General features: G+C 40.5%; 1 protein-coding gene across 1 annotated transcript in view; it reads right to left on the bottom strand.

The window, feature by feature from the left end:
* MRAP2 (melanocortin 2 receptor accessory protein 2) overlaps positions 1 to 27,599 on the bottom strand; it is a gene marked incomplete at its 3' end in the record, with an annotated part of 45,879 nt that overhangs the window by 6,374 nt on the left and 11,906 nt on the right. Inside the window, exon 3 of the mRNA XM_079716805.1 lies at positions 8,586 to 8,685. Within this exon, the coding sequence (XP_079572931.1) occupies positions 8,586 to 8,685 (100 nt within the window). The remainder of the gene's footprint in view (positions 1 to 8,585; positions 8,686 to 27,599) is intronic.

Raw genomic sequence — 27,599 nt, 5'->3', positions numbered from 1 at the left:
TCCTACAGTTGGGGAAATCAATTCAAGGGCATACCCAGAGTTGGCAATCAATTTGAGGGCATACCCAGGTGAGGCTGAAAAGAAGGACTGGTGAGCCATAATAGACAGACGGTCTGTTACTAGAGATCCTGAGTGTGACTCCAGCTCCAGAGATACAAGAGACTCAGCAAACTAGCCACATCTAGGACTGCCCTGCACCTGTTTCTGGCCAAGGGAAGCACTATCTCTGACTGTACCCACAGTGCTCCCCACATCCCCAAGCTCTGTCCTAGAGTCTTCTATGGCGCCTCCTGCCTTGCATTGTTGGAGCTCACAGACCACAGAGCTACTGCAAGAACATCTTGCACCTTCTATAACTGGCCCACTTTGGAGGCTGCAGGAGACTCAGGTTCCACGGGGGAGACTTCCCACCATTTATCGGTAAGAATGGCTTCAAGAAAGCCCAGTGAACTTTCTCCCCACCCAGTGGTTACCCAGTCTTTAAAGCAGACTAGCCCTCATGAGTCACACCTGAAAATGTTCTTGTACACTTAATGTTGGAATAGCAAAGGATGCTCACTAATTAGGCAGGGGGGGTTCTGCTGCTGGATGTTGCCTTAATTCAGTTTTCAGGAAACATGTGCCATATTGTTAAGGCTGTCTTTCCAACCTTATAAAACACGTCCTGGTAGATAACCTGGGTGCCATGACAGAGAGAAGAGGCTAGTTGCGAGTTTCCCATCCTTTGAAACTCAGTTGGCATATGGAAAAGTAATGCTCACTGGCAACTATCAGAGCAGTTAAAACAGTTGAAAATCAACTTGTTCTTCCACAGCCTTGGTTACACCTGTGAAAATTAAAAATTACAAGGGCTAACATCTTAAATACCACTTTGATTAGAATGATAATTAAAACCAGAAACCATAAACTTCAATAACTGGAACACTGAAAGAATGAGAAACTGTGAGATGCTGACTGAGCTAGCAATTAATATCATGTTATAAGTATCATAAAGAAAAGAAAGGATACTGAAGAATATTTGTACTATAGACTGAATGTTTGTGTTCCTCCAAAATTCCCATGTTGAAAGCTAATCCTCCAAGTGAGGCCCCAGTGAGGTCCCTCTCTCCTTCCTCCATATGAGGACACAGTGAAAAGCCCATCATCTATGAACCAGGAAACAAGTCCTCACCAGACACTGAACCCGCCAGCACCCCAACCTTGGACTTCTCAGCCTCCAGAACTGTGAGAAATAAATTTCTGTTACTTACAAGCCATCTAGTAAATACCTATGGTATTTATAGGAGACTGAACGTACGAAGACAACTCGAAAATTCAAAATCACCAAGAATTTTAGTGCCTTTCATTATTTTTGTCACATTCCTACCTATTCTATATTTTGTCATCATGAAACTGAGATCTAGCTAGCGTGTTTGCAAGTTCTCCCGTGTCATCCTAACTTTTGAAAAATGACAACTGTTTATTTTGGTAGAATCTTAAAATCACTTGTTTTACTTATTTAAGAATCTCTATTCCTCATTTTCAGCTTGTTATAAGGAATGCAATTTGGACCTAACCTATTGATTGCGACATCCCCAAACTCTACCAGCCAGAGTAAAAAGACTGTTCAGACTGTTCTGATTCTTGGTCTTTTCTTCTTCTCACTCTGGGTTGTGTCATGTATTGTCTGAACCTGTGGGATTTTCTGTACCGGAACAGAGATCCTCCATCGTGAGCACCCATCCAGTCCTCTGGCATTTGCAGTGCATGTCATTTGCTTCCATGACACTCCCCTGCTCACAAAACTTTCATTGATTCCCCAAACTCTTCTGCCTGATCTTTCAGACCATCCTCTCCCACATCACATGGCCTTTCCAGTGTCCACTCCCACCAGTCCCCTCACCAGCCCTACCATCCGGCCATATGGGACCTGACTGTCCCCCTCTGACCCTTTGCTTGTGCTGTTCCTCCTACCTCTTCTCTGTCAAAATCAAATACGTCCTTTTCTGTCCAACTCAAATGTCCCTGCCTCCATGGAGACTCTGATCTCCCAGCAGGAAGGAATCTGCCCCCCTCTGTGCTCCTTTTGATTTTACTGACCTTGCCTTACAGGACGCAGCCCTTCCTGTCTCATGTCAGAGCTATTTGGTATGATCTTTTCTCTCCCATATACTGCTGTGCTGTATGCTATTCATCTTTGCATCTCTCAAAGGGCCTTGCCATCATTCGACCCTCAATCAATGCACCGGACGGCTGTATCTGCAGGTGGTCCAGAGCCCTGATTCCTGTGAAAGGCACAGCCACCTCCAGTGTTTAGGGATGTGCTCCTTCCTCTGTGACCCTACGCGAAGTCAGGTGAGGAGGGCAGACTTCTCCCACCTTTGCTGGCAGAGGGAAAACACCCGTAAGATTCTGGGTTATTCCCTTAGGAATTTTCCAGATTTATGATGAGTTTTTACAAATGGAGTGCCTGCTGCTGTACTGAGTCTTAGCATGCCTGACTATCCTCAGGTTCGCCCCAGTCATGAAAAGTGGTGGGCAGTCCAGCCTGTGGGAGCCTAGTGTTTCCAGCAGTCACTTTCAGTGTACTTTTAGAGGTGCGTAAGCCAAACAAAGACCTACTAAACTCTGTGATGAACCACCAGTGAGAAAATAATAATAACCATTTCACAGGAGCCATAGCCTGTGCTGAGAGCCTTATCTCATGTAACAAGCCCTAACAGAGGCACCAACCAAATCCTTGTGTGTGTGTGAAAGTGCCTTTTGGTTGCTTTTGTTGGTAGTTCCAACTTGCCAGGGAGATTTCAGTCTCTCTAAGGCAAGAAAGATTCTATTACCTTAGGATGACCCTCAGCACACCCATAGCTGTGCACTCAGGAAACACCTTGTAACTGATGGGGAATTAAAAGTGACTCCTGAACAAAGGTGTATAACTTGAATCAGATACATAAAGCAGTTGGATTTTTTACCTGTTGATATATGGAGACCTTTCAGAATGGCGGGTCTTCCTTGGGAACCACTCTGCACTACATCTGCACTTAGCTGGTTCCTGTGACCTCGGTCATTATCAAAGACCTTGAGCACAGACATTCTCTTGCTATTAGCTTTTAGGTGCGCTGTACCCCTCCTTTAGTGAGTATCATATTCAGGAAAATTGCAACTCAAGGTAAAATGTAAGTTCCATTTTTACAAGGTCATGAGCAATCCTGTCCTCACCCCTAAACGAAGACCATCCCCACCTGGACAAAGTGCACTTAGCAAAGGCTACAAAAGGCGGGTATTTGAGGTGTATGATGTCTGGGGTTTGATCGTTTTTTTTTTTTAAGAAGTCCAAAATATTCAACATAAAAATGTGGTCCAAGCCTTTCCCTTACTCTTTCTCTCTGGCAGATTTATGATAATGGGGTTATAATACTTTAACAAGACGGTAAAGAGAGTAAATAGCTCCTTAGCGGAAAAAGCACAGGAAAAATGGTTCTTTTATCTTCATTGTCTTTAAAGGATCCAGGTAAGAGGGTTTTTTTTTCCCACACACAACAGCAGATATTCCATGAGAAAAATAATCCCCATTAAAGCTGCTTCTTGGACCTAGAAGCTTTTAAGAAAGGCGATGTCAGCTTTATAAGAGTCTTTCTCCCTCTTTGGTCAGCTTTACTAGTGCTCACTCATATCTGGTTCTTCTCTCCTCCTGGGAGCACAGATTACCCTGCCCAGCCTGGCGGTCAGGTGGCTGTGGCTGGTTCTGGCCAATGATCTGTGAGAGGAAGGGGTGTGTGCCACTTCCTGGCTGAAGGACAGGTGTGAGATCTCTTCATGCCCCCTTCCCTGTCACAGGAACCCGGGAGGCTGAGCCTTGGAGGTGCTGCAGCTACAGTGGAGAAGCTTCTGTCCACCCCTTGCTGACCCTCAGAAGACGCGTAGCTTGAACACAATGTAAACCCATGTTGTGATTTACTGAGATTTGCGGAGCTGTTTGTTATTGTCTCATAGTCCGATTATGACACATCCTCTCCTGAACAGAAGCCAATGAGTAGGCAGTGACTCTAGAATTGAAGTTCTTATGCTAATATGATCCCAAGTTGGAAACTTCAGGGAGGAAGCCTATCTGTCATCCTTGTATCTTACTCCTTTCAAGGGAATGCTTGTGCTCTTCCCATGTGTCAGCAATGATGAGCTCCTAGGGAGACGCTCAGCCTGCCCGGGACATCTCCACGGAGGAGGAGATAGAACTGAGTGGTAGATTCAACACTAGTCCATTTTGAGCTTGCAGACCTGACTGGGCATCTTAACCAGAATGTCGGAGTCATGTTCCAAAAAGATACTTACTGCCTGATATCCTACTTGAGGAAGTTCTTTGTGACCAACTGCCCAGAGAGCCTGTTATATAAAGCAGTCAGAATTCAGACATCCTTCCGAGCCATGACCAAGATTCTCTGCTTAGTCTCCTTTCTAAAATCATCTTACTCTTTCACCAAGAGACACACCCAAGGTGAAGCTAGGGTAGAAGGAAGCCACACTTTGGCATGTGTAGCTCCAACGTGAATGCGTAGGGCCTGGCTGTCTCGCGGGAGGATGGGTGCCCTCTTCTCCCTCCTGCTGTTTGCTTGCACCCCTGAGCTCTCCCCAGGATTCCACCAGCCACGCAGGGGTGGACTGATCTTCACTGAGAGCCGCCTGCTGTCAGCCCAGCATGTACCAGCAGCTCCACAGGCATCAGCTCACTTAACCTTTACAGTACTCCTAGGAAGCAGATACTATTTTATTTTTACAAATGAGGAATCTCAAGCAGAGAGAGGTTAAGAATCTAGTAAACTGTTCCAGTACATCTGGAAATGTTTGACTCCAGAGCCCATGCTTGATCCAATATGTGATAAAAGAAAACAAATCTGATTGCTTGCTAATATCTTTGTTGTAATATAAGAAGGAGATTTAAAATTACCGACATGAGATAATTTAATGTAGTGTTAATAACAGGAGCTTTAGAGTCAAAGAGACTTTAGTTTGAGGCCTGGCTCCAAAGGTTTTGTTTGTTTTGGTTTGGTTTTTTAACCTGTGAATCGTCATATGAGTGGTTCAGCCTCATTTTTCTCATCTGTAAAGTGGGAAACTTTATAAGTTGAACACTTACAGGATTTACTTCATCTTTTTGTGAGGACTTGGTGAGATTATACATATAAAATGATCAGCAGACCTTGGCATGTGGCAAATATTAAAAAACTGCTTTTATTATTAGCCTCAATGATTTAGCATTCTTTCATCCATGCCTAATTATCACAGGCACACTTAAAATTGATTGTTTTATATTAAAGTTGGCTGAATGGAAAAAATAATGTCTATTTTAGAAAAAATTCCTGCCAAATAAATGTCAAGTTTACTAAGATCTAAAATCCTTTTTAATTGCTCCATTTAGGGATTTTTCCACTTGTCTGTTTCTTTCAGTTTGCTTATGATATACTACAGCCAAATGCCATGTCTTACACTGCCTCAGACTCAAGAAAGCATTTAAAATGTGGTCCTGAGGGCTGATCCATTATTGTACTAAAAATTAAAAAAGGTTAGACTTTCTCCTTAGCCTCATTAAAAGCATGTAGAGTTACAATGACTCCTGTTATTTGAGATGACACAGAATCACCATCAAGAGAGAAACCATCTACTAGAAGGATGAACTGCCTATTGGAAGACTGGAAATTCAAGTCTCAGCTACCCAGGGTCAATGTGAAATGTTAAGGAAATGTATGAGTCAGTGTTCTCCAGAGAAACAGAACTGACAGGGTGTGTGTGTGTGTGTGTGTGTGTGTGTGTGTATGTATTTCTATATCTATCTATCTATCTACCCATCCATCCATCCATCCATCCGGGGTAGGGGAGGGGGACAGTTTTATTTTAAGGAATTGGGTCATGTGATGGTGGAGGCTGGCAAGTCCAAAATCTGTAGGTTAGGCTGGCAGGCTGGAGACCCAGGGAAGAGTTTGAAGGCAGGCCTCTGCCAGAGTTCCTTTTTGCTCAAGCGAGGTCCATCTGTTTCTAGGAGCGCCTTCCAGTGATTGGATGAGGCCTACCCATATTATGGAGGATGATCAGTTTTATTCAGAAATGGTATCTCATCTAAAAAAAAACCTTCACAGAAACATCTAGAATAATGTTTGATTAAATATCTGGGTGCCATGGCCTAGACAAATTGACAAATAAAATTAATCATTACAGGAAGTCATGTTCCCTTTTGGGCTAGGGTGTTCCCATCTGTAAAATCACCTGCATCCTACATGAAACAAATAGATCTCAATAACCCTGCAAAAATCCATCTGTCCCTCTGAGGAGAAGGAAGATAAAGGGGGTTATTATTCCCTGGCCACTCTACAAGATGTACCTTAATCTGAGTTTCTCCTTGGCTTCTCTTACTACTGCTGTAATCCACACCATATTTTTAAATTTCCTGGACCAATAAAGTGAGGTAAAGGCATGTTCAGATGTTTATGAGAACAGGAGATAGAAAAGGGAAAGTTCATATCTTTTTAGTGGCTATTATAGAGATTCTCAACCATGCATCTCCATATGCTTCAATAAAATGATCTTTTCTTTTCATTTAACATGTATTTAAATTTTTTTCCAGACCTCAATGTCTGAAAATAGGTGCGTGATGGGCTGAACTCTTCCCTCTACCTATAACTAGTTGTTATAGTTCAAGTGCAGGCTGAAGACTGAACAGCAGATGCCGCAGACTGTGTGATGAGACACAACAATGAGAATGCCGCTGCCAGGCTGTGAGGATGAAGGGAGATACCAATGGAAATGTGAGGATTTGTGCTCAGTTTCTTCCACTTACTCTCTCAGGTTGCTCTCCACCCGGCCCCATCCTGCTCTGTGCCCCAGGAAACTGACCTTTGATGGAGGCTCTGGCCACTCGTTGTGGTGTGGGCTTCACCAGTGGGGAGCAATGGTAAGAAAGGGGTAGGAGAGGGGAAGAAAGGTCTGGATATTTCTTGGAGGCTCCCTCCCTGAGAGGTCACACTGGACTGTGACCCTTGACCCGAGCCATTGTTCCTCTCAGCCAGCCTCTCTGCAGGACTCCTGGTTGCCAATCAGGACCCCCTTCAGATCTAGTGCATCTACTCCTCAGTGTTCTGAGCCCTGGCATCCTGCACTATCCTGGGGGCCACCCTCTTCCCAGGCCACAACTTGTGACTAGTCCCTTTATTAAAAGCTCTTCTATATATCCAGGCAAAACTCTAATTCAAAAAGATACACGCACCCCTATTTTCATAGCAGCACTGTTCACAACAGCCAAGACATGGAAACAACCTAAATGTCCATCAACAGATGAATGGATAAAGAAGATGTGGTACATGTATACAATGGAATACTACTCGGCCAGAAAAAAAGAATGAAATAATGCCATTTGCAACAACATGGATGGACCTAAAGATTATCATACTAAGTGAAGTAAGTCAGAAAGAGAAAGACAAATACCATATGATATTACTTATATGTGGAATCTAAAATATGACACAAATAAACGTATCTACAGAACAGAAACTGACTCACAGACATAGAGATCCGACTTGTGGTTGCCAAGAGTCGGGGAGGGATGGGCTGAGAGTTTGGGGTTAGTAGATGCAAACTATTACATATAGATTGGATAAACAACAGGTCCTATTGTATAGCACAGGGAACTATATTCAATATCCTGGGATAAACCATTACAGAAAAGAATATTAAAAAAATGGATATATGTGTATAGCTGAGTCACTTTGCTGTAAAGCAGAAATTAACACAATATTGTAAATCAACTATACTTCAATAAAAAATAAATTTTAAAAAAAGCTCTTCTAATTATCTAATTTGAGTGTGCTATCTGTTGCCTGCTGGGACTGACTGATAAGGTATCCAATATAAGTTATTATTTTTCCCTTCTTTGGAAGAGTTGGGATAAAAGAAAATACTCTAAAACATTTCTGAGTGTTTTGCAAACCATAACTGACCAAATACATTGTGACGTTACTCAGCGTTCTTTAAACATCCATGTAACCATTTCCTCCATAAATTCAAAGCCCAACATGGATGTTCTTTACCACGCCATGAGAATTATATAATCCTTAATGTTTCCATTTTATTTCATTTCAAGGAAACTTAGTGCTGAATTCAGTGACTATTGTTAATAATTAATTCAGTCGTGTATCCAGTAACAACTATTTCTCTGCTCCTCAAAACGTTTTCTAAGCTAGTTTTCATCCTATTTTTGCTATTGTCTTTTTTCACTGTTTTCAGTCTGGTGAGTCATCTAAATTCTTTTGGGAATAAGGAGAAAAAAACATCCCAATTAATAATACTTTCAAAATAAAAATTGAGGCTGGATCAGCAGTTAGACTACTGGAAAGGACCAAGAAACCCAGCTGCATAAGGGTTCACTTGAAAATGAGCCCCAGAGGCAAGAGGCAAAGTACCAGGAGGAAGGCAGGTCCCACACAACAGGCACTGGGTCCAGACAGCACATCCATAACCAGGTCCATCTTTCCACCCACTGGAAGCAACCCCAGCCCCAGATCCCATTTCTGTTTCTTCTGGTCCCTGTGGAGCTTAACGGACATTTAGGAACAGCCCAAACTTACTCTTGGTGTGGGGCTCCTGTCTTGGTCAGCAGAGTCAGCACGAAAAACATGAAAATCACAAAGACCGCGAGACCAACCCAAAATCCAATCACAATGGAATCTGCAAGACAGTTAATGCTGGGATTAGTATTTCATAGCAGCATAAAACTTAAATAATTGAGGAACCTGTGCTTTTTGATACATGAAATGAGAAAAGATGTCAACAATCTTCTGAGACAATCTTGACCCATCAGTTACCAGGGGACAGGAAAGATGCAGGGATGAGGGAAGAGTCTGTGCCTCCGGATTTCTGTCTCAGGTACTACTAAGAGATGTCAGCCCTCCAGACTCTTGGTTTCCACATCCCAATGGAGGAATCTAAGATAGAAAATGGGCTGTCTAGGTCCTCAAGATTCCACTGAAGTGTTCTGAGTTAGAAAATCCAATTTTTAGCAGAAACTGCAATATGAAGTTTAAAATGACTTCTGATCCAAACCAACCCAATTTTGTATTTTCACACATGCTCCTGCTGGCATAACTCAGCTCTTCATTACATCTGGCAGAGAACACACAAATGTCCTCCTGAGTGCTCTTCCTGACTTTGGCCTTTCCCTGTGCCTCATCTCTGTACAAATCTGCTTTATCATAGCTCTGACAATATTGCTCTTTTATGAAAAACCCTTCAATGAAAATAGACCTGACCTTTTTCAGATTAGAAGACAGTCCATATACAAAGAACTTGTACAACATCTGGCATCTGAGAAAAAGGTAGCCCACATTTGCAGGCTATTATTGTTAAAATGATCATTTTCTCCCAGTTTACCCCTACTTTAAAACTCATGTTTCCAAGTGGACTAGGGGACATTGTATCCCTGTACTTATCTGAACCCTGAGGCCCAGCCTCCTAATACCCACACCTTTTCAGGGGCCTGTACCTTCACCAGCTGAACAACTGTCCCCAGGCTGGAGCTAATGAAAGTGTATCTATCTTTCAAAGCCCATTCCTTACACCATCTCCTTCACAAAGTCTGATCTCCCCAACTGATGTGCTTGCTGTCTCCTGTGAACCCCATGGCATTTTTGTCTGTGTTTCTCTACATGGGTCTCTCCTTGATCCTATCATGGGTAATAATCACTAGCGTATGTCTCTCAGATGGGGATGAGACCAGGCTGTCTACCAGAACCTGGTACCTTCCTAATAGGGTCTTAAATCTGGGAGAGGCAACAGAGTTGAATTATTTTACATTTTATGATCTATTCTAAGAAGTTTACCTATGTGGCAATACAATGAGGACACTTAGCAATTAAAAAAAAAAGGTGAACAGAACTTATACACTAAATGTGTTTACATACAAAGCATTATTCTAACTAAATTATAAGTATATAGCTCTTTAACATGAAGAAATTAGATCAGTAATTGACTTCACATAATTCATACTTTCATTCTACATATACTATAGCCTAGAGGTTAACAACTTTTATTCAATAACATTTATTCAGCACTCTGGATACAAAACTAATTTATCTTTCTTGGGGTTAAGAGTGCCAAAGAAAGAAGAATTGCAGATTTTGCCTTACAATCTAATGGAAATGAGGCCTAAACAAGACATAAGGACAAGCACCAAAAAAAACACATGTGCACAAGTGCAGCATGTAACAATAGCATCTCAGTTATGGGGCCACAGACTGCAGAGCATCATTGTGCAGATAAACAACAGCTCAGTACCCTACACTTCATCAACTGCCTGCATAGCAAAAGCAAATTCTACAATGACCCACAAGAATTATAAAATCCTCAGCTGAGAATTTAATCGAGTTGTGTTGATTCATTTTCAAATCTGTTTACTAGGAAGGGCTTCTCATGAGGACAGCTTTCATGCCGCCAATGGTGGCTGGATCCCTATGAGTCCTCCAGTCCCCTAGTCCAGAGTGGGCAGGGATGGAGGAGGGTGCCTTTGACACAGCCTAGTCCCTTGCCCCCGTCTTTCTAGTGACACAGGGAGCCGATCAAAAAGCAACAATAACGTGGGACCTGGGAGGGTCTCAGCCCTCAGCAAAGTCACGAGGGAACAGAGTGGGAATGAGGAGAGCTTTAGTTAGAATTTGAAAATCCCCATGATCCAATGGCATTTTCAGATGTTTTCTTGATAATGTGGTATCCACATTTCTCATCACAATATGCTTTAAGCAGCTTTGCTTATTCACATTCTTCTCCAAAGGAAATTCTGCTTCCTCAGATTATTTCCATTACTTCTCCTCCACCTCATCCTCTGTCACATGGCCCAATCCCAGGGCACTTTCTCACCCTGAGCCCCTTTCAGAGAATATCAGAGATCTCCATCTCATCCCAGGAATAACCAAACTCTCTTGAAGTTTTATTTATATGCCAAGTTTCACGGAGGTGAGCATTGCAGTAAAAGGAGGAATGCAGAGCCTCTGGTCTTCCCCAAAGCACCCTTTCTTGGAACGAAGTCAGAACAGAGGTTTACATAGAGTGAGTGAGGCTCCAAGGAGCCCGGTTCATTAAGGAAGCCAAGAAAGCCTTCCACAGGGGGTTCTAATAGAGCCGAACAGCTACTTCTGTCCTGTCTAGAGACGGAGCTACTTGGAGACCATTATAGTAAGAGGGTAGAGCAAATTGCCCAGAGGAATTCCAAATAGGATGTGTCATAATAAAATGACTTTCCCTTAACCTGACCTCTAATAAATGGAATGAAACAGAGCTGAAAGCTAACAGCTTGCACGGTCTTCACTGGTATGATCTGTTTCTCCATGTTTTCCACTATAGGGGAGGACGAGAGCAACTATCCCATCCCGTTTCCCCTCCCCTCCACCCCCCACACCAGGCAGAATGGCCATCATCAAAAAGTCTACAAACAATACATACTGGAGAGGATGTGGAGAAAAGGGAACCCTCCTACACTGTTGGTGGGAATGTAAATTAGTGCAGCCACTATGGAGAACAGTATGGAGTTTCCTTAAAAAACTAAAAATAGAATCACCATATGATCCACTAATCCCACTCCTGGGCATATATCCAGAGAAAACCATGGCTCAAAAGGATACATGCACCCCAATGTTCATTGCATCGCTTTTTAAGACATCCAAAACATGGAAGCAACCTAAATGTCCTTCGACAGAGGAATGGATAAAGAAGATGTGGTATATATATACAATGGAATACTACTCAGCCATAAAAAAGAATGAAATAATGCCATTTGCAGCACCATGGATGGACCTAGAGATGATCATATTAAGTGAAGTAAGTCAGAGAAAAACAAATATAATATGATATCACTTACATGTGGAATCTAAAATAATGATACAAATGAACTTATTTACAAAACAGAAACAGACTCACAGACTTAGAAAACAAACTTATGGTTACCAAAGGGGAAAGGTGGGGGAGGAGGGATAAATTGGGAGTTTGGGGTTGACATATACACACGACTATATTTAAAATAGACAACCAACAAGGACCTACTGTATAGCACAGGGAACTCTGCTCAGTATCTTGTAATAACCTAAATGGGAAAAGATTTTGAAAAAGAATAGATATATGTATATGTATAACTGAATCAGTTTGCTGTACACCTGAAACTAACACAACATTGTAAATCAACTATAGTCCAATATAAAATAAATATTTTATTTTATTTATTTATTTATTATTTTTTCTAAATTTTTGGCTGCACAATGCAGCATGTGGGATGTTAGCTCCCCAAACAGGGATTGAACGCACACCCCCTGCATTGGAAGGTGGAGCCTTAACCACTGGACTCTCAGGGAAGTCCCTAAAATAAAATAAAATAAAAGAGAATAAATTGTGACCTTTCCATCTCGTGGTTGTATGAAAAATGAGGGTTAATGTTTAAAGAGAGGGTTCAGGACACCAGAGCCAGCACTGTCTTCACACCACTTCTGGTTCCTATGGTGTTAGGGTCAGTTCTGTGGTATGAATTCCTGGCAAGGAGCCGACAGTGGGGTTTTAGTATTTGTCTCTATTGTGCTCCCGATCACACGTCTTACTCCAAGCCTTCACTAGCTCTAGCTCTGTTTCCTATCTTGATGAGCCAGCTTCCTGCTGACTCATCCATGCATGTATCTGGCATTATCTGCAAGTTGGCACATGACAGAAGTACAGACTGTGGCCACCACTGATGGCTCAGAATTAGAGGATGCTCCTTCAGTCTCACCTCAACACAGCTGCCAGAGTGGTCCTGCTAAAATATAAACTCATCGACTCACAGGCTTTTGCTTCTGCTTATCTAAAAAAGCATGTCTCACCTAGCCAAGCCCTTCATAAATGCCCCGTTTCTCTTCCTCCCTAAATTTATAACACAATTCTTGAGAGATCTGTCTGTACATACTGTCTCCAGTTCCTCTCCTCTCATTTTTTATTGAACCAATTCTAGCAGTTTTTACTCCTAACACTCCACTGAAACTGTTTTTAAGGTCATTGCCATTAATTTCTACTGTAAATCCAAGAGTCAAGTCTCAGCCCTCGGCTTACTTGACCATAATAGCAGCATGTGACACATTCCATGGTCTCATCTTTGAAACCCTTTCTTCACTTGGCCTCCAGGAAACCACAATCACACAATTTTCTTCTTACCTTTCTATAAATTCCATTCAAACTCCTTTGCTCCTTTCTTCTGAACATCCCCCAATTTCTAAATGCTAGTGTGTCCCAGGGCTCAATTCTGGGACCTCTTTAGTTTTCTAATCAATACTCATTCAACCAGTCTCTTGGGTTTGAATATGCTGATGACTCTCCAATTTATACCTTCACCGTACCCCTACCTCTCCCCTCATGTGCTCTTGGAGGTCTGATGGGTCTCAGTTGAACAAGTCCAAAAGTGACCTCCTGCTGGTGCTGTTTCTCCCAGCTTCCCCATCTCAGTCAATGGCAATTCATCCTGCCAGTTACTCAGATCACAAGTTTCAAATCATCCTTGGCCCTTCTCTTTCCTTTGCACCCTACTTACAATCCACTGACAAATCCTGTCAGATCTATCTTCAAAAAGATCCAGAGTATATGTATTTCTTACCACTCCACTGCCCCCACCATGGTCCAAGTCACCTCAGCAGCTGCCTGGATTTTTGCAGTAGCCCCCTGCCTGGTCTCTGCTTCCAATCTCATCCCCTTCCTTCCCCAGGTGCAGAGTGATCTTACTGAAACCCAAGCTAGGTACCACGCTTCTGCTCCAAACCCTCAAATGACTTCTCAGAGAAAAAGTCATAAGTCCTTGGCTTGACCTCTAAGGCCCCAGTGCCCTCTTCCCCATCACCTGACTTTGTCTCCTGATATTCTGCCTCTTATTCACCCCTCTGGCACCAGGCTGACCTCCTCATTGTTCCTTGTGTGTTCCATTTTGCTCTTGCCTTGGAACATTTTCTGGAATGTTCTTCCCAAGGTATCTTATAGCTTAATCTCTCACTTCCTTCAGGTCTTTTATCATTTTTCTCCTTCTCAGGAAGGCCTTCCATGGCCATTCTAGCTATACTTTCACCTAGACTCTCCACATCTCCTTTCCCTACTCTATCTTTTATCACCATCTGGCATAGTTCATCTATTTAGCTTACTTATTATCTCTCTCTCCCAGTTAAATGCAAGATCCATAAGAGAAAGTGTTTTGTCTTTTCTGTTCACTGTTGTATCTCCAGTGCTTAAAATAGTGTTGCACATAACAGGTACTCAACAAATACGTGCAGAATGAATGAATGAATGAATGTCCATTCTGCTGGTACCCAGTGTATGTCAGATATATGTCCACTTCTGATAGTTATAAGGTTTAATACCAGATCCAAAACTGAAGGCAAAAGGAGAATTTACAATGACCATCAGAGGTTGTTTCTCAGGTGAAAGACCCTTTGGAGGTAGGAATCTTAATTTCAGCAGGCAGGAGAACTTAGTCTAACTAGAGATGTAGCTATTGCTGCTATGAAGATCCATTACAGGTCAAATAAATGAAGGTAATTGCTATGGTCATTCCTATCTTCATAAGTGCTTCCCATTGAAATGACTCACTTCTATTCTTTTGAAACTGCACCTAACTGGCTTTGACTTTTGCTCAGCCAAACAAGGAGACACACTTGAAGGCCAGAATTACAGCATTTTAAAGTGGAAGAGACTATACCAAGGTACACAGTACAATAGTTGACTAACTTTCCTGTATGTCTTGGGGTTTGTTCCTGAAGCTAAGGGCCTCTACTTTAATCAGATCTCTTAATCAAAACAGTAAGGACCCACCCAGGAATTTTGGGGTTTTCCTAATGGGAATGTTAAAACAAAAGCACTCTTTATTAATGATATAGTGAGTAAAGTAAGTATGTAGTGTATCATACTTCTCCCTACATTTTGCAGGAATTTTTTCCAGCTATAATCATTTCTAAATGTAATATGCCCCAAAGAGATTTTCAACTGTTTCTGGAAATGCACCAACCAAAACTACAGCAGCAGGCTGTTCTCTCTGCCCCTTAAACAAAGAAAAAGAGACAGGAGCAAAATGACACAAAAATAAAATCTGTGTCACCAAGCTGTAAAAGCTTATATTACAGGGAAATATATGGCAATTTGCCCAGTCATTCTGATTTCCACTAAAATTCTTAACAGCAAGTATCCTTACCTACAGATTTTCCCAGAAAATAACAGATTAAAGAATCAAAGTAAGTTAAAGGGGGTGATTTCACACCTTGACGGCAACAGCCCTCCATCAGATCATTGACGACAGCACATCCTAATGGATTCCATGTACTTCTTTTTTTTCTTTTTTTACTTCCACAAAGAACTACTGAGAAGACATCAATACAGCAATGAGCAAAAGCATGTAATTATTACTATTCACCTCAGGGGTAAAGGATATGTGGCTTAGTTAACGATTTTTAAGGAACAAAAATAGAAAGCTCTTGATCCAGGAACTTAGTAACTCCGAAGCCATTTACAGTCCCATCCCTGGAGACCAGAGGGCAGGAACCAGCCAGGGTATCCCTGCCCCTGTCCCTCTAATTGTCCAGCCAGACGCTCTGCCACAGCCATCAGCAATCAGTAGCATCCAGGCCCCAGGACCTATACATGAAGCCCCGGCTCTTGTGGTCCTTCCTGCAATGAGGGAGTGGGAAAAAAGGCTAAGCACTTTATCAGCTGGAATTGGGAGTTGACCACGATGGAGACTCAGGAGGCTCCTGAGCTCCCCTCCTCCCACAGACACATGGAATATACAGCTACATATGGAACAATTCCCTCTGAAAGAGATCCAGAAACTAGCTGAGCAACTCCTACACATCTGACAAATGATTTCCTACTCACATCCAAATGAGTAGGAAAGGCTGAGACACACTCTTGCCATTAACCCCACCCCCAGCACAGCAACATAGCAATCTGAGGTAACCCCCAACTCCCACATTCTCCCTGAGGAAGGGTTCGGACCACACATCTAGAGCCCCACTGGAGGCAGTTCAAGATGGTGGTGTAAGAAGATCCTGAATTCACCTCCTCCCATGGACACAACAAATCTACAACTACATAGGGAATACTTCCTTCTAAAAAAGACCTGAAAACTGGACAAACAGAGCCTCCACAACAAAGGATAAAAAGACAACATTGAGACAGTTAGGAGATGCAGAAACACAGTCTCACCCCCCAAAAAAATCTCCACCCTGGTGCAGCGACCCACAATTGGGAGGCATCTCAAAAATAGAGAACTTTTCTCTAAGGAGTGAGGTGGTCTGTGCTCTAAAGCAAGCACCCCAAATCTTAGATCCTGCACAGGAGAGACAAGCCCCCAAAATGCCTGGCTTTGAAAACCAATGGGGATTACGTCCAGGAAAAACATAGATCTGTAGGGAATGGAGAACCTGCTTTGTAAAGGGCTCACAGACTCCCTTGCCCCAGAATCCAGCACAAAAACACCCGTTTGAAAAGCACCTGGAATATTCATGAAGGAGACCCATTAACTAATCTTCAGGCATCTGCTGGAAAGGCAGGAACCTGCTGGGACTCTTTCTGGTGATGGACACACTGGAAGATGCCATTCTTGTGATTTCATTCTACCTTGCTAATGCCAGCACTGGTGGGTGCCATTTTGGAAGTCTCCCTCTAACCTGCTAGTGCCAGTAGGCGTGCCCCACTGAGAGCTCCACCCACCCCTGTGCCACAGCTGCATGCCACAGCTGGGTTGGGCAAGACCCCTGCCCACCCCTGCACTGCAGCAGGCTGGTACATGCAGCCCATACAGGGGATGCCCCTTGAGTGCCCAGCTCTAGTGGCCAGGGTGTCTGGGCCCCACAGGATTTCCTACACAAGGCCACTCCTTCAAGACTGGAGGAGGCAGCTTTCTGGCCCAATACACAGAAACAAACACAGAGAGTTACTCAAAATGAGGAGACAGAGGAATATGTCCCAAACGAAAGAACAAGACAAAACCTCAGAAAAAGACCTTAATGAAATGGAGATAAGCAATCTACCTGATAAAAAGTTCAAAGTAATGGTCATAAAGATGCTCACCGAGCTTGGGAGAAGAATGGAGAAACACAGTACGAGCTTCAACAAAGAAAGAGAAAATATAAGAAAGTACTAAACAGAAGTTAAAGAGCTGAAGAATATAATAACTGAACTGAAAAATAAACTAGAGCAGTTCAACAGCAGACTGGATGAAGCAGAACACACCAGGAAGACAAAGCAATGGAACTCACTAAGACACAGGAGCAAAAACAAAAAAAAAGAATTTTAAACAGTAAAGATATCTCAAGGGACCTTTGGAACAATGTCAAGCAGAATAACATTCACATTATCGGGGTCCAAAAGGAGGAGAAAGGGCCAGAAAGCTTATCTGAAGAAATATTAGCTGAAAACTTTCCTAGTCTGAAGAAGGAAATAGACATCCAGGTCCAGTAAGTCTAGAGAGTTCCAAATAAGATGAACCCAAAGAGATCCACACCAAGACACAACATAATTAAAATGATAAAAGGCAAAGATAAAGAGAGAATCTTAAAAGTAGCTAAAACAAAACAAAAAACAAAAAAAACCTTTACATATACAAGAGAAACCCTATAAGGCTATACTCATATCATACAAAATAGACTTTAAAACAAAGAATGTAATAAAAGACAAAGAGAATATATATAATGATAAAGAGGTCAATGCAGCAAGAAGATGTGACACTTAAAAAATACATATGCACCCAATATAGGAGCTCCACAATACATAAAGCAAATATTAACAGGCCTAAGGAGTGAAATTTACAGCAACAAACTAACAGTAGGGGACTTTAACACCCCACTTACATCAATGGATACATCATTCAAACAGAAAATCAATAAAGAAACATTAGGCTTAAACAACACATTAGAGCAGACAGATTTAATAGATATATACAAAGTGTTTCATCCAAAAGCAGCAGAGTACCCATTCTCAGGTGCACATGGAACACTCTCCAGGCTAGATCACATGTTAGGCCAAAAAACAAGTCTCAATAAATTCAAGAAGTTTGAAATCATATTAAGCATCTTTTCCAACTACAATGGTATAAAACTAGAAATCAAATATGGGAAGAAAATTGTAAAAACCACAAAAATGTGGAGATTAAACAACATTTAATCTGAACAACCAATGAATCTTTGAAGAAATCAAAGGAGAAATTAAAAAATACGTAGAGACAAATGAAAACAAAAATATGACATACTAAAATCTATAAGAGGCAGCAAAAGCAATTCTAAGAGGGAAGTTCATAGCAATACAGGTCTACCACAAGAAACAAGAAAAATCTCAAATAAACAATCTAACATTACACCTAAAGGATCTAGAAAACAAAGAACAATGTTCAAAGTTGGCATTAGGAAGGAAATAATAAAGATCAGGCCCAAACTAAATGAAAAAAATAGAAAGGATTAATGAAACTAAGAGCTGGTTCTTTGAAAAGATAAACAAAATCAACAAGCCAACAGCTAGACTAACCAAGAAAAAAAAAAAGAGGGAGAGGAATCAAATAAATAAAGTCAGAAATGAAAGAGGAGAAATTACAACTGATACCACAGAAATACAAAAGATTATAAGAGACTCCTAAGAACAATTATATACCAACAAATTCAACAACCTAGAAGAAATGGATAAGTTTCTAGAAACACACAATCTTCTAAGACTGAATTACAGAGAAATAGAAATTCTGAATAGACCAATTACTAGTAAGGAGATGGAATCAGTAATTTTAAAAAACTTCCAAACAAACAAAAGTATAGGACCAGGTGACTTCAATGGTGAATTCTACCAAACATTCAAAGAAGATTTAATACCTATGCTTTTCAAACTGTTCCAAAAAAATTAAGAGGAGGAAATGTTTCCAACTCATTTTACAAGGCCATATTATCCTGATACCAAAACCAGACAAGAATACCAAGGGAAAAAAAATCACAGGCCAATATCTTTGATGAAAATAGATGCAAAAATCTTCAACAAAACATTAGCAAACTGAATTTAACATAACATACATTAAAAAGATCACACACCATGAACAAGAGGGATTTATTTCAGGGATGCAAAAATGGTTCAGTATCTGCAAATCAATCAACATGATACACCACATTAACAGGATGAAAGATAAAAATCATATGATCATATCAATCATTGCATAAAAAGCATTTGACAAAAGTCAACATCCATTTACAAGAACTCTCAACAAAGTGACTATATTAATAGACATTTCTCCAAAAAGACATACAGATGGCCAATAGGCACATGAAAAGATGTTCAACATCACTAATTATTAGAGAAATGCAAATCAAAACTACAGTGAGGTACCACCTCACACCAGTCAAAATGACCATCATTAAAAAGCCTACAAATAACAAGTGTTGAAGATGGTGTGGAGAAAAGGGAACCCTCCTACACTGTTGGTGGGAATGTAAGTTGCTGCAGCTGCTATGGAAAACAGCACGGAGGTTCCTCAGAAAACTAAAAATAAACCTACCATATGATCCAGCAACCCCACTCCTGGGCATATACCCAGACAAAACTATAATTCAAAAAGATACATGCACCCCTGTGTTCATAGCAGCACTATTCACAATAGCTAAGACATGGAAGCAACCTAAATGTCCACTGACAGATGAATGGATAAAGAAGATGGGGTACATATATACAATGGAATATTACTCAGCCATAAAAAAGTATGAAATAATGCCATTTGCGGCAACATGGATGCAACTAAAGATGATCATACTAAGTGAAATAAGTCAGAAAGAGAAAGATAAATACTATATGATATCACATATGTGTGGAATCTAAAATATGGCACAAATGAACTTATCTACAAAGTAGAAATAGACTCACAGCTATAGAGAACAGACTTGTGGTTGCCAAGGGGGAGGGGGGAGGGAGAGGGATCAAGTTAGAGTTTGGGGTTGGTAGATGCAAACTATTACATTTTGAATGGATAAGCAACAAAGTCCTACTGTACAGCACAGGGAACTATATCCAATTTCCTGGGATAAACCATAATGGCAAAGAATGCATGTATGTGTATAACTGAGTCATTTTGCTATACAGCAGAGATTGGCACAACATTGTAAATCAACTATACTTTAATTTTTTACCAAAGTATCATCTAAGTACCAAACAGAAACACCATGTTTTCCAGGGCTGTTTATAGGAGAGCAAAGCTTTTTTGGTACAACTTAATATGGCTTATAAACTTATATAATGTTCTCTTGAACAAGTCCTTGGATGCAAGTTGCTGAGATTAAATGTAACAGACAGCATGGGGAAAAAAGTGGGTATGGAGGAAATATACCTCAACTTAATAAAAGCCATGTATCAATATAACAAACCCACAGCTAACATCATACTCAACAGGGAAAAACTGAAAGTTCTCCCTCTAAGACCAGGAACAAGACTAGGATGCCCACACTTGTCACTTTTATTCAACATAGTATTGGAAGTCTTAGCAATTAGAAAAGAAAAAGAAATAAAAAGCATCCAAATTGAAAAGGAACAAGTAAAACTTTCACTATTTGCAGCTGACATGATACTATATGTAGAAAACCTTGAAGACTCCACCAAAAAACTGTTACAACTATAAAAATGAATTCAGTAAACTTGCAGGACACAAACTCAATATACAGAAACTCTGGTATTTCTATACACTGATAATGAATTTTCATAAATAGAAATTAAGAAAACAATTCCATTTACAATTGTATCAAAAAGAATAATGTATCTAAGAATAAATTTTACCAAGGAGGTGAAAATCTCTATGCTGAAAACTGTAAGACTCTGACAAAAAAAACCCGAAGAAGACACAAATAAATGGAAAGATATTCTGCATTCAAGGATTGGGAAAATTAACATTGCTAAAATGTCCATACTATGCAAAGCCAGCTACAGATTCAATGCCATCCCTAACGAGATACGAATGACATATTTCACAGAACTAAAACAAATAATTCTAAAATTTGTATGGAACCACAAAAGATCCTGAATAGTCAAAGCAATCTTGAGAAAGAACAAACCTGGAGGAATCATACTCCCTGATTTCAAAATATACTACAAAGCTATAGTATCAAAACAGTATGATATTGGCATAAAAACAGACACACAGATCAATGAAGAAAAGAGAGAGCCCAGAAATAAACCCACACATATATGGACAATTGATCTATGACAGTGGAGCCAAGGACATAGTATGGGGAAAGCACAGTCTCTTCAATATATGGTGTTGGGAAAACTGGACAGCCACATGCAAAAGAATGAAACTAGATCACTATTGTACACCATACACAAAAATTAACTCAAAATGGATTAAAGCCTTGAATATAAGACCTGAAACCATAAAATTTCTAGAAGAAAACATAGGTGGTAACCTTATTGACATCATTCTTAGTGATGTTTTTAGAGATCTGACTCCAAAGGCAAGGGAAACAAAAGCAAAAATAAATAAATGGGACTACATCAAACTAAAAACTTCTTCACAGTGAAGGAAACCATCATCATAACAAAAAGGCAGCCTACTGAATGGGAGAAATCTGTAAATCATATATGCAAAAGGGGTTAATATAAAAAATATAGAGAACACATACAATACAACAACAAAAAACACACACAACTCTACTAAAAAATGGGCAGAGGATCTGAATAGACATCTTTCCAAAGAAGACATACAGATGGCCAAAAGGCACATGAAAAGATGTTCAATATCACTAACTATTAGAGAAATGTAAATCAAAACCACAATGAGATATCACCTTACAACTGTTAGAATGGCTTTCAAAAAGACAAGAAATAGCAAGTGTTTGAGAGGATGAGAAGAAAAGGGAACATCTGAGCGTTATTGGTACGAATGTAAATTGGTACAGCCACTATACAAAACAGTATGGAGATTCCTCAAAAAATTAAGAATAGAACTACCGTATGATCCAACTATTCTACTTCTAGGAATTTATCTGAAGAATATGAAAACACTAATTCGCAAAGATATACAAACACCTATGTTCATTGCAGCATTATTGTTTAAATTTATTATTTTTTTTTATACAGCACGTTCTTATTAGCTATCCATTTTACACATATTGGTGTATATATGTCAATCCCAGTCTCCCAATTCATCCCACCTCTCCCCAACCACGCCCCGCCACTTTTCCCCCTTGGCTCTTTCATATTTTTCATCATTAGTGTATAGGAATGCAAGAGACTTCTGTGCATTAATTTTGTATCCTGCAACTTTACCAAATTCATTGATTAGCTCTAGTAGTTTTCTAGTGGCATCTTTAGGATTCTCTATGTATAGTATCATGTTACCTGAAAACAGTGACAGTTTTACTCTTCTTTTCCAATTTGTATTCCTTTTATTTCTTTTTCTTCTCCGACTGCCGTGGCTAGGACTTCCAAAACTTTGTTGAATAATAGTGATGAGAGTGGACATGCTTGTCTTGTTCCTGATCTTAGAGGAAATGCTTTCAGTTTTTCACCATTGAGAATGATGTTTGCTGTGGGTTTGCCATATATGGCCTTTATTATGTTGAGGGTAGGTTCCCTCTATGCCCACTTTCTGGAGAGTTTTTATCATAAATGGGTGTTGAATTTTGTCAAAAGCTTTTTCTGCATCTATTGAGATGATCATATGGTTTTTCTTCTTCAGTTTGTTAATATGGTGTATCACATTGATTGATTTGTGTATATTGAAGAATCCTTGCATCCCTGGGATAAATCCTATTTGATCATGGTGTATGATCCTTTAATGTGTTGTTGGATTCTGTTTGCTAGTATTTTGTTGAGGATTTTTGCATCTATATTCATGAGTGATATTGGTCTGTAATTTTCTTTTTTTGTAGTATCTTTTTCTGGTTTTGGTATCAAGGTGATGGTGGCCTCATAGAATGAGTTTGGGAGTGTTCCTTCCTCTGCAATTTTTTGCAAGAGTCTGAGAAGGATGGGTATTAGCTCTTCTCTAACTGTTTGATAGAATTCACCTGTGAAGCCATCTGGTCCTGGACTTTTGTTTGTTGGAAGATTTTTAATCAGAGTTTCAATTTCAATACTTGTGATTGGTCTGTTCATATTTTCTATTTCTTCCTGGTTCAGTCTTGGAGGGTTATACTTTTCTAAGAATTTGTCCATTTCTTCCAGGGTGTCCATTTTATTGGCATAGAGTTGCCTGTGGTAGTCTCTTAGGATGCTTTGTATTTCTGTGGTGTCTGTTGTAACTTCTCTTTTTTCATTTCTAATTTTAATGATTTAAGTCCTCTCCCTCTTTTTCTTGATGAGTCTGCCTAATGGTTTATCAATTTCGTTTATCTTCTCAAAGAACCAGCTCTTAGTTTTATTGATCTTTGTTTTGTTTTGTTTCTTTTTCATTTATGTCTGCTCTGATCTTTATGATTTCTTTCCTTCTACTAACTTTGGGTTTTGTTTGTTCTTCTTTCTCTAGTTCTTTTAGGTGTAAGGTTAGATTGTTTATTTGAGATGTTTGTTGTTTCTTGAGGTAGGATTGTATTGCTATAAACTTCCCTCTTAGAACTGGTTTTGCCACATCCCATAGGTTTTGGATCACCATGTTTTTATTGTTATTTGTCTCTAGGTATTTGATTTCCTCTTTGATTTCTTCAGTGGTCTCTTGGTTATTTAGTAATGTATTGTTTAGCCTCCATGTGTTTGTGTTTTTTATGTTTTTTCCCCTGTAAATGATATCTAATCTCATAACGTTGTGGTCAGAAAAGATGCTTGATATGATTTCAATTTCCTTAAATTTACTGAGGCTTGATTTGTGATCCAAGATGTGATCTATCCTGGAGAATGTTCTGTGCACACTTGAGAAGAAAGTGTGATCTGCTGTTTTTGGATGGAATGTCCTATAAATATCAATTAAATCTATCTGGTCTATTGTGTTATTTAAAGCTTGTGTTTCCTTATTAACTTTCTGTTTGGATGGTCTGTCCATTGGTGTAAGTGAGGTGTAAAAGTCTCCCACTATTATTGTGTTACTGTCAATTTCCTCTTTTATAGCTGTCAGCAGTTGCCTTATGTATTGAGGTGCTCCTATGTTGGGTGCGTATATATTTATAATTGTTATATCTTCTTCTTAGATTGATCCCTTGATCCTTATGTAGTGTCCTTCCTTGTCTCTTGTAACAGTCTTTATTTTAAAGTCTATTTTATCTGATATGAGTATTGGTACTCCAGCTTTCTTTTGATTTCCATTTGCATGGAATATCTTTTTCCATCCCCTCACTTTCAGTCTGTATGTGTCCCTAAGTCTGAAGTGGGTCTCTTGTAGACAGCATATATATGGGTCTTGTTTTTGTATCCATTTAGCGAGGCTGTGTCTTTTGGTTGGAGCATTTAATCCATTCACGTTTAAGGTAATTATCGACATGTATGTTCCTATGACCATTTTCTTAATTGTTTTTGGTTTGTTTTTGTAGGTCCTTTTCTTCTCTTGTGTTTCCCACTTAGCATTTGCTGTAGAGCTGGTTTGGTGGTGCTGAATTCTCTTAGCTTTTGCTTGTCTGTAGAGCTTTTGATTTCTCCATCAAATCTGAATGAGATCCTTGCCAGGGAGAGTAATCTTGGTTGTAGGTTCTTCCCTTTCATCACTTTAAATATGTCATGCCACTGCCTTCTGGCTTGTAGAGTTTCTGCTGAGAAATCAGCTGTTAACTTTATGGGAGTTCCCTTGTATGTTATTTGTTGTTTTTCCCTTGCTGCTTTCAATAATTTTTCTTTGTCTTTAATTTTTCCCAATTTGATTACTATGTGTCTTGGCGTGTTTCTCCTTGGGTTTATCCTGTGTGGGACTCTCTGTGCTTCCTGGACTTGGGTGGTTATCTCCTTTCCCAGGTTAGGGAAGTTTTTGACTATAATCTCTTCAAATATTTTCTCAGGTCCTTTCTCTCTCTCTTCCCCTTCTGGGACCCCTAAAATGTGAATGTTGTTGCATTTAATGTTGTCTCAGAGTTCTCTTAGGCTGTCTTCATTTCTTTTCATTCTTTCTTCTTTATTCTGTTCTGCAGCAGTGAATTCCACTATTCTATCTTCCAGGTCACTTATCCGTTCTTCTGCCTCAGTTATTCTGCAATTGATTCCTTCTAGTGTATTTTTCATTTCAGTTATTGTATTGTTCATCTCTGTTTGTTTGTTCTTTAATTCTTCTAGGTCTTTGTTAAACGTTTCTTGCATCTTCTCGATCTTTGCCTCCATTCTTTTTCTGAGGTCCTAGGTCATCTTCACTATCATTATTATGAATTCTTTTTCTGGAAGGTTGCCTACCTCCACTTCATTTAGATGTTTTTCTGGGGTTTCATCTTGTTCCTTCATCTGGTACATAGCCCTCTATCTTTTCATCTTGTCTATCTTTCTGTGAATGTGGTTTTTGTTCCACAGACTGCAGCACTGTAGTTCTTCTTGCTTCTGCTGTCTGCCCTCTAGTGGATGAGGCTATCTAAGAGGCTTGTGCAAATTTCCTGATGAGAGGGACTGGTGGTGGGTAGAGCTGGCTGTTGCTCTGGTGGGCAGAGCTCAGTAAAACTTCAATCTACTTGTCTGCTGATGGGTGGGGCTGGGTTCCCTCCCTGTTGCTTGTTTGGCCTGAGGCAACCCAACACTGGAGCCTACCGGGGCTCTTTGGTGGGGCTAATGGTGGACTCTGGGAGCACTCACGCCAAGGAGTACTTCCCAGAACTTCTGCTGCCAGTGTCCTTGTCCTCACGGTGAGACACAGCCACCCCCCTCCTCTGTAGGAGACGCTCTAACACTAGCAGGTATGTCTGGTTCAGTGTCTATGGGGTCCCTGCTCCTTCCCCTGTGTCCCGATGTGCACACTACTTTGTATGTGCCCTCCAAGAGTGTAGTCTCTGTTTCCCCCAGTCCTGTTGAAGTCCTGCAATCAAATCCCGCCAGCCTTCAAAGTCTGATTCTCTAGGAATTCCTCCTCCCATTGCCAGACGCCCGGGTTGGGAAGCCTGACGTGGGCTCAGAACCTTCACTCCAGTGGGTGGACTTCTGTAGTATAAGTGTTCTCCAGTTTGTGAGTCACTCACCCAGCAGTTATGGGATTTGATTTTACTGTGATTGCGCCCCTCCTACCATCTCATTGTGACTTCCCCTTTGTCTTTGGATGTGGGGTGTCTTTTTTGGTGAGTTCCAGCATCTTCCTGTCGATGATTGTTCAGCAGTTAGTTGTGATACTGGTGCTCTCCCAAGAGGGAATGAGAGCACGTCTTTCTACTCTGCCACCTTGAACCAATCTGCAGCATTATTTATAATAGCCAAGATTTGGAAACAACCTAGGTGTCCATCAATGGATGAATGGATAATGAAGATGGTACACACACACACACACACACACACACACACAGAAAATGGAATATTACTCAGTCATAAAAAAGAATGCAACATTGCCATTTGAGACAATACAGATAGACCCTGAGGGTATTATGTTAAGTGAAATACATAGAGAAAGACAAATACTGTATAATTTCATTCATATGTGGAATCTAAATCAAACAAACAAAACAAACCAAAACATTGATAGACACAGAGAACAGATCAGTGGTTATCAGAGGGGAAGGGATTTAGGGGACAGGTGAAATGGGTAAAAGGGGTCAACTGTATGGTGATAGTGGATAACTAGACCTTTGGTGATCATCATCTTGTAGTGTACACAGATGTTAAAATATAATTTTGTACACCTGAAACTTACATAATGTTATATACCGATTTTACCTCAATTTAAAAAAAAAAAAGACTCCCACTAGAGAGACAAGCCTCCTAAACATCTAGCTCTGAAAGCAGACAGGGCTTGTGCCCATGAGAATCCAATGTTACAGCAAACAAAGGAGCAGTTCTTCATGAGCACACATGACTATCTCCCCAGGGCTCAGTGCAGGGGGAGCAGGCAAAAACACCCATTTCCCAGTCTTTCTCTGAAAGGGGTTTATCTGCTTACTTTAGAAGATGATGCCTGAGGGCCAGACTTCTAAATTATCAGGCATCTAGGGGCCAGCTGTGATACTTCCCAGGGACCAGTGAAGCCAACAGATAACTCCCTGCCTTCTCCCTCTAGCCCACTTCAATAATAAAAAACCAAGTTGTCAGTATCTCCCTGGAAGGAGCTTTTATACAATCTGGTGCCCCAGCTTTTGCAGCTGCTGCCCAAGGGACTGCCTGATATCCTAGCTCTGATAGCCATAAGTCCAACAGGACTGTAGTTCTTAAGAAGCCTGACAGCACCCTTCCATGGCTCTCCACCAGGCTCAGCACAGAAGGAGCAGACAAAATGCCCATTTCCCAGTTTCTCCCTGGAAAGAATTTAACTATTTACTCTGCAGCTGCTGCCTGAGGTTCTGTTTCTAATCAAACTGCATCTAGGCAATGACCACAATCCTCTCCTTCCAGACACAGACAGGTCTTGACACACCCTCAATTACTAGGAGCTACTAATACAAAGAATTTTGCTTGAACAATCATACAAGTTTGAGAGAAAACTAAGATCTCAGGCCTGGCTGAATGACAAGGTTCATTTCCTATATAAGACCACTCTGCTAAGA

Source organism: Hyperoodon ampullatus (genome assembly GCF_949752795.1).
Source record: "Hyperoodon ampullatus genome assembly, chromosome: 12".
Taxonomy (NCBI): domain Eukaryota; kingdom Metazoa; phylum Chordata; class Mammalia; order Artiodactyla; family Ziphiidae; genus Hyperoodon; species Hyperoodon ampullatus.
Note: the sequence above shows the minus strand (reverse complement) of the source record. Positions and strands in the feature narration are given on the sequence as shown.